The 12,290-nt window shown below is 43.3% G+C and overlaps 1 protein-coding gene across 8 annotated transcripts in view; it reads left to right on the top strand.

Annotated features, from left to right (window-relative positions):
• ARHGEF28 (Rho guanine nucleotide exchange factor 28) overlaps nt 1-11,944 on the top strand; it is a 122,427-nt gene extending 110,483 nt beyond the window's left edge. For 6 of the 8 annotated variants that reach the window (XM_076363379.1, XM_076363383.1, XM_076363381.1 and 3 more), the window contains one exon: nt 11,616-11,944. In XM_076363379.1, the coding sequence (XP_076219494.1) occupies nt 11,616-11,776 (161 nt within the window). In that variant the 3' untranslated portion in view covers nt 11,777-11,944. The remainder of the gene's footprint in view (nt 1-11,615) is intronic. The other 2 variants (XM_076363384.1, XM_076363385.1) reach the window with 2 other exon arrangements.
• The last annotated feature ends 346 nt before the right edge of the window (nt 11,945-12,290 follow it).

The raw sequence follows: 12,290 nt of genomic DNA, 5'->3' as shown, positions 1-12,290 counted from the left end.
TAGAACAAGTAAGATCTTACTTTTAACTCTGCAACAGATAACAGCAAATTTGCCTCCTCTCCATACCACAGAACACCGAGTTGTGTGCTCTGCCATAAGACATCAGTGTCTGTGGGATACTTGGTGGAAGTGAATCACAGGGGAAGTATTTTTTTCCTCTTGGGAATAACACTGCCATTTGTTTAAAGCAGATGGCAAAAGGGATTAAATCACATGGCAGTGTGATACCAAAGTGAAAAATACGTCATTATATGTCATCTGCAATTAGTATATTTCAAGTAACACTTGCTTTTCAGCTCTGCAGCACTAGGGTTTTGTAGTTCTGTTACTAATTTTCTAATCTCAAAATACTTTTTCTCATTCCTGAACATAACCATAGTAGATGCATCAGTATTACATAACCTTTTAATTAAGGCAGTTAATGATGTTCTGGTTTTATTTTGCACACTAATATAAGTACAGAATTTCCTGTGTAATGCATGTCTGACTTTATTCTTTCTAGTATCTTCTCATTTAGAGCTCATTCATTAGGAGGGAAGTTTAAATAGTGCATATCTTTAAGGTGATGAATGGAGTGAAGAGATTGTCCATCCCTGTCTTTTGAGGTACCACTGGTGTTGGTGTAAATCTGCACACCATACTTGGGGTTTCATTGCCTGCAGACTTCTTAAACAATAACAGGATCATGGCCAAATCTTTCTCATTTTCCTCATATTTATGGTTCCAGCAACTTCAGTGCAGTGTTTTTTTAAGTCAGTGGAATTACTGGCATCAATGAAACTGGAATGGTTTGGACCATATCTCTTACACGCAGGTTGTTCCAATATATATGGGTTTCAGGGAAGTAGAAGGAGGGAAAGGAGCACGTTTCGAAGCAGAAGACCCTGGGCAGGGGGTCTTTTGCCAGACAACTGGTTTGTAGTGAAGCAGCTCCAGCTCAGGGTTGTGCAGAGCTGTGACTTTGGCAGCAAGTCTGCAGGAAAAGAGGTGATTGCTCAGGAAAAGCAGTCACAAAACAAGAGTCTTGCTAATTGTTGTTTGATGTCAGGAAGATACCTTGGGAGGTCCGTGTTTTCCTCAGGTAATGTGATCTGTGGGTGGAGACCTGGTTGCATGCCCTGCTTTAGTACATTAAAAATGTTTTGTATACGTTTTGTAATGGAGTTAGAGCCTGAAATAGATGCACAAGTATGAATAAATAATGTGTCCTAATGGCTGGAAGCTGTTTATGGATGATCAAATTTTGCAAGATACCGAGTATGCAAACACACCCTGTAAAATCATGTAGCTGAATCACCAAGTGTATCTGTCTGGCTTATTTTGAAAAGTACGATCTTATTTTAATTATTTTGTATAATACTTTACATGTTCCAGGAAATGGCCTGTAGCATGTTGTGTAAAAGTAATGAAGTCTTAGTAATACGAAACCTCCTCAGCAGCCTCTGCTGTTAAATATTTATTGAGAAACTGGGGAAGATTGTCTGTCTGTCTTTTACTGGCATTCATCACAGGAGCACCTGATTGCCTTCCACATAAATTATATTGGCCATAGCCAAACTGCTAGAGGAGATTTCATGGAGCATCTTGCTCTTCCTCCCCAGATGCTATAGAAAACTTCCCTTTGGGTGTCAATTTTTGGTGGGGCAGTAAAGAGGAGGAGCCTTGGTGCTGGTATGGAAGTTGGTTTTAGTTTAATCAAACAGGAAGACTTCCAACAGTCACCTGCCAAGACTCCTTGAGTGTCTGTTGAAAGTTTGATCTAGAGCTGGAACATAAATGATCAAAAATAAATGTGATTTGGCTGTATCTGTTTAGCGTCTGCCGTAGAAACATCCAACCTGTGTGCCTTTAAAAGTCATTGAATATTTTCTGCGTTGAAGAATACATGACAGATAGGGAAGCTAGTATATGCGGCAAGGATGAAAAGAGATTTTTGGTTTTTTTTCTTTTTTTAATTGAGGTTGAGAATTACAGGATAGTTGTTGCTGACAGCAAGAACTGCAGAGAAGCTGTCTCCAATGCAGAGGAACTTGCCTTTACAGCACAGTGTCAATGGGAAGGGGATGAAGGTCCTAAGAAAGGCTTCTGCGTTAAACATGGGCAGTTTTGAACTGAAGGTGAAAATGAATGCGGGAGGGTGTTTTAAAACATAGCATCACTTTTTTTCTGCTGTGGGGAACTGGCCCACTCTCTGGAGTGGTGGGATGGGACCGGTGCAGAGCTGCAGTGCATGAAGCGAGGGGGGTGGGAAGGCACCGGAGGGAGTTGGACCAAAGCAGAGCTGGGGTCTACAGAGGCACAGCTGTGGGACTAGAGAAGAAGAAAATTTGTAGTAAAGGCAAGATAGAAGGAAGTGGTGATGAATTTGGGCTTAAGGGTAAGACCAGTGTTGCCCATAGCGGAGAGAAGGGGGAGCAGAAGAAAGGAAAGTGGATCCAAGTACGTTCCGTGCACTCAAGGAAAGCACTTGGTTGAAGGGATGAAGGCACATGCTTATTTGATAATTGAGCTTTTTTCTGGCTTTGATGTACAGTTTTCCCTTTAGCTTTTATGCAAACTGTTTTCACAGCAGTTATATGTTCACAGAGCATTTAGCAAACAATTAAAAAGGGCACCCATTTCAAAGTATTTGATCACACCCTGAAACTTCCTATGCTTACGATGCAAAACTTGGGGAATGTGCAACTTTTCAATTTTTGCTGTTTTTTTTTAAATGGCTGCAAGAAGCAAACATCAGTGCGTATACTTCTGCCAACCTGACTAAAATGGATAAAAATGGCTGTGTTAATACTCAAACTGCAGTCAAAAATTAGCGACTATTTCCCTGTGTTTTGAGCTTAGGGGAGAACAGGTGTCTCTGTGACTATCAGATAAGAGGCTTCTCTCAGATGCTCACTCTTACAGTAATGCCCATCTTTTTTCCTGTATTAATCAATAAGCATCAGCTTCTATTGAAGGGTAAGATTAGCATGTAATTGATTTGAAACAGGTGCTTTGCCTTAATTTTGCTTCTGCAGCAATTCTATATATTGGCTTAGTATTCCTCTGCCACTTACTTTGAGTTTTGATCTCGTCAGCTTTTATGAGCAGGAAGTGATGGATCTGGTCTGTTGTTGGGAAACTACCATATAAAACCAAGGTGCTTAAGGAGGAGACTTGAGAGTGTTTTATAAATGACCTCCCCCTTTCGGCTTTTGTAACAGAGTTGTGCCCTTCTGCTACTCAAGAAAATATTTGCCAAAGTCTAGAGTACAGTCCTTTGTGTTGCAGCTGAAAGAACAGTCAAAAGCTGGGGACAAAACCAATTGTTTGCCAAGGTCTTTGATTTAAAGTTTATTTCAAAGCAAAATTGTAGTTTAAAAAAAACCACCCCAAAACCATCCATAAAATATGAAGCAAAGTTAATCAGCACAATAATGTCTGTCTGTGGTAACAGAGAGCTCAGAAGAATAGTTTTGATGTGTAAATGTCCCCTTTTGTTTCAAAGGGAGTGAATTCATGTGCCAGAGACTGTTTTTTCAGGGTTAATGCTAACCATTTCTCCTCGGGAGGGAAGCAGAGGAAGCTTCACTGCAGTGTTTTACCTGCGGGTGCAAATTGGGACAGTGGGCAAGGGAGGCGTGGGGATGTGCTGGTGGGCGGCAGAAAGGGGGGCTAGTTTCATCATCTGCCGAGTCTTTGGAAGCGCTGTTTGGGTCTAACTTTATGGGATTTCCGTTTCTCCAGCAAACATTCAAGCAGCAGCATTACCCACTGACCGAAGTTTGTTTTGACTTCAGCCTGCTGGCCAAATCTGTCTTGGGCAGCTTATGGGGCGAGGGGAAACAGTTAGTGCCCACTTCAGATACACCCGCATTAGACACCCGAATGAAGAGGCTGCGGGATTTTCCCCATGCTTCCCCGCTGCTGTTGTCAGCGGACAGAGGAGTCGCCCCTGCCCCTGGAGAGGTGCCCTGTGTGGGCGCGCTGCTGTGCTGGGTGGAGCAGTGGCCCCGCGCTGGCAGCTGGTCACATTCCTTGTGATCTTTTGTAGGGGTTTTATGGTTATTTTCTCTTGATCATTTGAGTGCAGCTGTGTTTAATGAGCTGGAAAAGAAGTAGGTCAATAAAAACATGTGTTCGTTGTTAGCAGAATACCTGTTGGACCATGTGTGTGTCTGTAATTGACCATCTAAAGCTTCAGAGCTTAGCACAAAGACAATTTAATAGGGAATTCGTACCTAAATAAATTAATATTAAGCAGAAGCAGACAGCTGGCAGGCAGTATGCCCTGCCAAGGTGAGACTGTGGGTATTTAATGCACAGACAAGTTATGATTTCAAGTCAGGCTTATTTTTAAGTCTCTCTTATTGATGTGCCTTAAAAAACAGCATGCCAAAAATAGTTTAGAAGCCGTGTGCTTTAAAGCCAACACAACTGATAACATAGCCATGTAAGTAGGTTAAAATTTTAAATTACTTCAACCTAGGGGCATGCTATGAACTTGATGTTAAAGTGGTAGGTATCACTGGCAGTGTCTGAGCTTGAGATGTTTTTAAAATCGTTTCTTTGATAACACCAGTGTTAGAAATAGTGTGTTTACTGGGCTTTAATAAAAGAAAAGACGTCTGCATCATCACGTGACTCCAAAACCTAGAGCTTTAAGACAAGTATCAAATAAATGAGTTGCAACCATTATGGAGCTTTTTGATAAAGCAGTTTCAGTGGAATAAATGTAAATACTGTCTTAGCCAAGAATTTGGTCCAAATTCTCTAGACCAAACTTCTCTAAAGAATTACGAGGCAAAACCTGAAAACTGAATTGCATTGTTTTACCTAAGCCAACAACTAAACAAAGAACAGAAACATGCAGAATAATGGCATTTCTAGTAATTTTACCATGATCAAAAATCCAAAGTACAGACGTGAAGAAGAGTTATGTTGCAGAGCTTATTCATCATAGACTTTGAATTCTTTCTGTTCTCTGTCTTGTAACAAAAAAAGTGCACCAAAAGCTGATGAGGCTAATTAATGTAGGATCTATTACGATCTAATTGCTCATCTGCTTTTTGTGAAAAGACCTCTTATTCATGAAGGGGCTTGTTTGCCTAAGAAATGCAGCTGCTGCTTTTTCACGGGGTTGGGCTGGTTAAAAGTAAATAGCAGCATTAAAATTCTCAGATTGATTTCCTGCCTTATTCTGTCAGCTGGGAAATGGATTAGGCTCCTCTTTCCTTGGTAGCTTCAGGGTCAAAATATTTTTCCTAGTGTTTGAGACCCGGTACAAAATTCAGTTCCCGCTGTGAAATCAGATTTACTGAGGTGCAAAGGCCCGGTTTCTCGATGGTATTTGAGATCTTGACTCCCAGTGAAACTGCTGAGAATTGTCCTCAGATCCTCAAAGTTTATAGACGCCTTTTCTATACCAAGTGGTCTGAACCCACGTGGCAGCAGCAGTGTCCTGGCTGTTCCATGGCGAAGGGCTGCGCTGCCCTGCCCTGGCAGGTCCAGTGCTGCTGAGTGGTGTTCCCTTTCTGCCACAAACCATCAGCTCCATAAACAACTGAGCCTGCGGTATGGAAAATCCATCGCAAATTGGGGAAGTCTTAGTATGCACTAAAAAAAGCAATCAAAACCGATCCTAGTGCCTTTCACCAGGAGGAAAGGGAGAGAGGTTGAGGTGCCTGGAGTTCCCTGGGGAATTGGCTGTTGCTAATGAATCTGCATGGAAACCACTGGGAGCGTCATTACAGACGAAGAGGTGCCCTGGGATTTGCTAGTGGGGACTTTCAGTGGAGCTCATAGGAGTTAGGCTGCCATTTGCTATTGAACTGTAATGGCAAATGAGAGCGTGTTACCCTTGAATTCCTTTGAATATCCCAGACCCGGTAGACATAGCACTGGTTTTTAGGTGTCTGCCTGTGCTTTGCATTATGCATGAGTGCCAGTGGGGGGATTAAATACAGCAGCTCTGCCATTTCAAATAGCTTTGGCCTGAAGTTGATGTGTCAGCTGTCAGTCCAGATGAACTTCGTATAAAAAGTGGTGCCAGATATTATAAACAAATGATAAAACCAAAACCTAACTCTCTATATATAATTTGCAGAGGAGTAATGGTTTTGAGAATCTTTAACATATTTGTTCCTAAAAGTGGCATAACACTCTCTTCATTTAATGAAATTTTATTTTGTAAAGAGGGCCAACATGCGACACAGCAAATTAATTCAGTGTATATATGTAGTTTCTGCAAAATCCTTGTGGTGAGTTCACCCCAAACCTCCCTTCCCTTGGTTTGTTTTGGGTTTTTTTTTTTTTTGTTTTGGTTTGGTTTGGGTTTTTTTGGTGGAAACATCTGGGAAGGAAAAAACCCCGAGTATCCAACCCAGCCTGACCTCAGAGCTGACCCAGCTTTGAGCAGGAGTTTGAACCGGAGGCCTCCTAAGATCCCTTCCAACTTGCATTATTCTGTGATGCTGTGAAATTAGGGTTAGAGCTGGAGGAGAAAAACTGAGGGCTTTCTATTAAAAACACAGAGACTTGAGAGGGTTTTTTTGCCTGGAGTGTTTCCTTATGCCTTGATAATGTCTTCCTATCCTTCCCATAATCATCACTGTGGGCACGTCAGGCTTACCTGAAGAGTTCTGATCCTCAGGGGAGAGAGAGGAGGGGTGAAGGAGAAAATCCGTGGCATTTATTTGATGTGGAAGTGCTTACATCCTATGACAACAGACAGAAGGTGAGAATCAGTGTAACTAATGAGTTGTTTACTTGGCTTTTGTACCCCACCCCACCCCCCTCCCCGCCCGCAGGAGCATGGGCTGTGTTTGTTTTGGTATGTATTGATCTCAGATTCCTGCAAATGCCACTGCTTTGTCCTTCACCTTCGGAGCAGTTTATGCAATACCACTAATCCTGTCTCTTAGTGCTACAGGAAGAGTAGGGTATGGTAGTTAGGATGCAGAATGCCACTTTTTTTCCGTTTCCCGTACAAAATCAGTACGTTTTTAGCCAGGAGCTGTCGTTTCTCTGAGTTTGGACCCAGACTCTGTTTGGAGAACTGAGGTCCCCGTAGAAACTCCCGTGAAAGCTGGCCCCATGTGCTGCAGGCCTGCAGTCTGCTGTTATTGTTACATTTAGGTTGCCTAGAAAAGTATTTTTATTTTGTGGGAGTAGAGTGTCTCTCTGCAGTTTCCTGAGACCTATCCTCATGGTACTGGAGCTAAACTCATGGAAAATGGGGGGAAAAAATTGGATTTGTTTTTAATGTTGGATTTGGCAGTATGTGTCTGTGTGCATGAGACAATTTGTGATTCTTTTCCAGAATTTGGTAGAAACAGCCTCTAAGTCCTTTTGCGAAAATCGATAGGGGAGACAACAAGGAATGCCTGAGTTTTCTTTATTTAACGAAATGGTCTCAGCTGAGATAGAAAGGAGAAAAAGATGGACTTGAGTGGTATTTTGTGCTGCGGTGTGGCACTGATGGGCTGAACAGGCTACACGGCCCCAAAATGTTGAAGTGTTGTCAAAGATCACCTAATACCTGGCCTCCAGCCTCAAGCACATCCCTCTTTGCTGGGGAGTTTGACCAGCCCAATGTTGAAAGAGTGGATTTTTCTGGTCTGCTGTTCATTTTTGTCTAGGGTATACATGGCACAGCTGAGGATCTGGCTCTGGCTTTTCAGGAAAGAGTTACCTGGAGTGTTGTAGGAGAAATAAATTTTGCATAACTGAGAAGCAGTTAAAGTGTGTTTCAGTTTGCACATAAACTCCAGGGGCTGGGATGCGGTGAGATGCTGACAGCCCATTGCCGCTGCAGAAGTGGGAGGGAGCGGGGACCTGGGAGTCTCACTGTGGAAGCACCTGAGCTACAGCTTGGGTTCGTTAAAGCTTTGGAAAGCTGGGAATATTTTCTGCACTTATGAAGGAAAAATTGTGTTCCATAGGTGTAAATGAGCAAGAGGAAGGCTGTGGCCAGATACAGTTGCCTTCACTTGTCCTTTCTGTGCAAGGGATGCAGGATTGAGGCAGTGGGCAGAGCCCGGCCCAGGCAGGAGGGGTGCAGGCAGGGGTAGTGAGAGCACTTTTTCTGGGTGCTGGTGATGTGGGTGCTGGTCTGGTGGGCGCGCTGTTGAGCTGAACACTGCCTGCCTGAGCATCACTCGGCAGGTTGGAAGGGAGCAGAAGAAAGGATAAGTAAATGCTGAATTTAAAGAAAGGGAACAATACAAAACTCATTTTGTGGCTGATGTTGGTAGGTGAGTTACAATCACAATGAAGGAGGCTCACAAAAGGCTGACGGTCCTTATTTACCTGGCTCTTGATCCATACCGAGTTCTGACTGTCAGCCGTAGCGCAGCAGAGAGTGGGACTGGAGAGGGGCTGGGGAGGTTCCCGTGGGTGCTCTGGCTGCCTGGGGAGCACGGGAGAGCTTCCCAGCTGTCACCTTCTGGTAGCAGCTCCCTTCACCAGCCCTCCTCTGCCTTGCTGTCTACACAGATAATTGGTTTGTTTTCCTTTTTTTTTTTTTTTTTTTTTTTTTTTTTGAGCATCCTCAGCTCTCAAGAGTTCTTTAGTAGGCAGCAGCTGATGCTTTCAAGGCTGACTCTGGAGGGTTCTTCCCTGTTTTGGGAGGGCATTTAAAGAGGAGGATTTCTCCCATCATTCTCCTGCGCGGGGCCAAGGGCAGCCCAGTTCCCTGTGCTGCACTGAGGAGCTCGGGGGAGGCTTCTTGGCAGCTGTCGCTGCTCTGCATAACAAGAACTGGTGCTGGCTGGCAGATCGGTCCGCTTTCCCCACTCTCCCTTCACCAGAGGCTGTTATTACCAATTCTGGCAGTTCTTCACCCTCCCTGAGCAGCTGCTCTCAGGGTGCATCGCGCTGCTGCCTGCGATACCAGCTGGTCTCCTGGCTCTGCTGCTTCCAGCATGGCACCGGGCAGGGAGGCAGCAGGCACCCTCCCCACCGGCAGGCTGAGTATGTCGGCTGGGGACACATTGTGCTTTTATTAGGCAGAGCCTGCGTTGAGTGCCACCTGAAGCACAGCCAAAACCAGCCCCTTCCCTCTTCAGTTGGATTAAGCACAACCTTTCCAGCCCAAGAAGCCGCTCGTCACCCCGGTGGCAGCTGGGCTCTCATCTCCTGGGTTCTCTCCTGCTGTCCAGGTTCTCTGGATGCAACAGAATTTAAAAATAAATAAATAAGCAGCTACACTAGCGATAAGTCATTTATTTTGATAGTGACAGAATCAGTTTTTCCAGAAAGCTGACGGTTTCCACTACTCAGCTCAGCTGCTTAGAGTTTAACAGTTAATGAGAAATGGTTTGGAAACAGCTACTGTTTTAATTGGTGAAGCAATTACTGTTTAGTTTTGATGGTGGAAAATAACTGCATGTAAGGTGTTTCTCTTTCTTTTCTGGTTTTTTCCAAATTTGTAATTAGGCTTCTCCAATTACGTACTTCATAAACTTTGGAAACTGATCTTTCAAATAAGTGCTTACTGCCTGGTATTCTTATGCACGTAACTTTGTTAAAGTGAATAGACTCACAGGACTTAAAAGGAATATTAATGTGGGTAAAATTACCCCAAAATACAAGTGTTTAGAGGTTGAGGACCTTTCACTGGTAGGGCTCTTTTTAATAAATAAATAAAACTGAAGTATCCAGTTTCCATAAAGAAAAGCAGACGTAGGATATTTCTGGTTTCTTCTGTTGCTGCAAATTGTAATCTTTTTCTAATACGGCCATCAAACAGAAATAAATGCAAAAGTCACCTTTAACAAAACAGGGCTGTTCAAGTAAGTTAGGGAGTCAAATTCTGCTGTGTTACGTATTGGAAATAACTCGCCTGCAATCAAGACTTACGCTGGATTTTCACCAAGACCGAAACTTGATCCTTTAAATCCAGTGTAAAACAGTAAAATAAAGGGAATTTGGGATTAATTATCTTAACATCCTGTGTCATCCCACTATGGCCAAGCACCGCTCGTGTATAAATACCTTGCCCCTGCCACCGAACCTGCAGTCTCAGCAGCAGGTATAACATACATGTGGCTTATGCTGGAAGCCGAAGCCCCAAAGCTTGCTTGCTCCCCCCAGCTGTGCGAATATCAAAGAGGAGAACATGCTGAAGGCAGAGGCAGCGATATGATGTGTTCCCACATGCCCATGGCATAATCATCTCCTGCCGCTCCACACGCCCTGTGGCGGGGAGCAGCCAGGGAGCCTAGGCTTTGCAGGGTGCCAGCAAGCTTGTTTTGCCTTAAACTCATGTGAATGTCTCAGTGAACAAGACTGGTGAAAGCCACATGCGTCGGGGGAATGCCAAATGTGGGCAGGTGTCATTTTAAATTGCCACCAGTTAGAGCGACACAGTGTGCAAAAATCCGAGTATCTCCTTTATAACAGATTTTCATTGCACATACATGTGAGAAGGGGTAGGGACCAGAGCAGGCATGAAATGTCTTTTTAGCTCTCTGCATGAATGACCAAGGCTCAAAGGACCCCACTGCTGGGTTTGCTTGCTTCTGGCATTACCCATGCTGTGGGAGGGGTGCCAAGCTCCCCTTCCTCCTGCAGAGTGCTTTTTGTGGGGGGAAGAATGAAAAGTTAACCCTCCTGATGTAATAGCAGAGGTCTGTTGGGCTAAAATTACAGTGAAATGTATTGCAGCCTGTCTATTGCAGACTTTTCTCATCCCTAGGTATGAGGATGCACGCTCCCTTGTTGTGCAGCTTGTTTTTATGGTAAAAATTGCTTTGCAGAAATAAAGATGTAGAAAAGCCAGCTGCTAAGGTGTAGTTCCTGAGGGCCTGAAGTGGTACAGAAAGCTGACTAGGGCAAAACCCAACCACAGTTGGGGTGGTTTTGTTTTGTTTTGTTTTGTTTTTTTAAAAGTAGTGCACAGATCATCACAAAAGCCTTCAGAGCTCAGTGCTGGAAAACAAGTACCTGATTCTCTGCATTTGCAGGAGAAAATTGGAAACATAACAAATGAAGATCCTTGTGAAATAATTTCTTAGTGTTTGGGTGCAGGTATTATCTCCACATCACACCTAAAGGATTGAGACAAGAATAGAGTAGGTAGTTTGTGCAAATAAACGCAGATAAACTTGGCAGAAGAAGCTGACTGGCTATACAACTGTTACAGACTGCAAGTGCCAGTCAAGTAGACTTTTAACTGGGTTTACTCAGTTGATTCTTTTTCATCCATAAAAGGAAGGCTTGCAAATAAAATTCTGTGTAATGATGGAAACTATTAATTTTACAGTTGTATTATTACTAATAAAGTTACTAATTATGTGCTGTATGTTTCCCTCCAGCCCAACTCTGACAGCATTTATGCCTTTCCGTTATTGTGTGTCTGGTTAGTGAAGTATGGGTATAAATTTCTTTTATTGTAAAAATAGTGACAGTGATCATCCCTGTGGATGGACAGACTTGAAGAGATTTCAGTAAATTTGGGTAAGGTACCTCTCACCGGGCTGTAGTATAATTTGTAATACAACAGTGTTTTCCTTTCTAGACAGATGCAGCAAACTAGAAAATGGTGCTAATGAAAAAGTCAGAATTTGCTCTTTACGATGGCACAGGCATGGCAGAAGATGCATTGTCACATGTCCTTCTCTTGTGCGTTACAGATCTGAATGCATCACAGACCCAGGGTCCCCAAACAAGCATGCCAAACCAGGGATCCATCCAGCTGCCACGGGTAGACACGCTACTGCTGAACCACCAGCCTGAGAGCCTGCAGGACGCAGAAAGTGGAGGCAGAGTAGAGGAGAAGATTGTTTACCTCTGATGGCTCATTTTCTCATCTCAGTAGCACTTTTGAAATATAATTGTGTTTGCTTTTCTAAATGTCCGTAGTTGCTCCCTGTATGACTAAATGGCTTTAAGGATAGTATGTAATATTCAATGCAGGATTTTCCCCGTGATAAATATAACAATTAAATTATTTTGAAGCCTTTGTTTTATAATCTTTAATTTATGACATGATTTCAAATGCTTTGCAAGAAGCAATGGGTAGCAGGGGAGACATAACATTTTGGAATTGTAAAGATGCCACCAAGAGCTGTGAAAGCAAGTGTTGATTTTCTCTTGAGTCCTCTTTTTAAAAGAGCAAGCTAAGAGAGATGGGCCTGCTATTGGAGATTTCAGAGTATGGATCAGTAACCTTCTAACAGTTGTGATGTAACACGAGAAGACAGCAATGTAAGAATGATGGCTGTAGTCTTCAATGAAATGTGTTATGTACCCTTAACTATCGGGTCATTTTCCTTATTCCCTGGCTCAGGAGCTGCTCAGAAGAGGAT

Source organism: Aptenodytes patagonicus, chromosome Z (assembly GCF_965638725.1).
Source record: "Aptenodytes patagonicus chromosome Z, bAptPat1.pri.cur, whole genome shotgun sequence".
NCBI classification, from domain to species: domain Eukaryota; kingdom Metazoa; phylum Chordata; class Aves; order Sphenisciformes; family Spheniscidae; genus Aptenodytes; species Aptenodytes patagonicus.
This window is presented reverse-complemented; position numbering and strand designations above follow the sequence as displayed.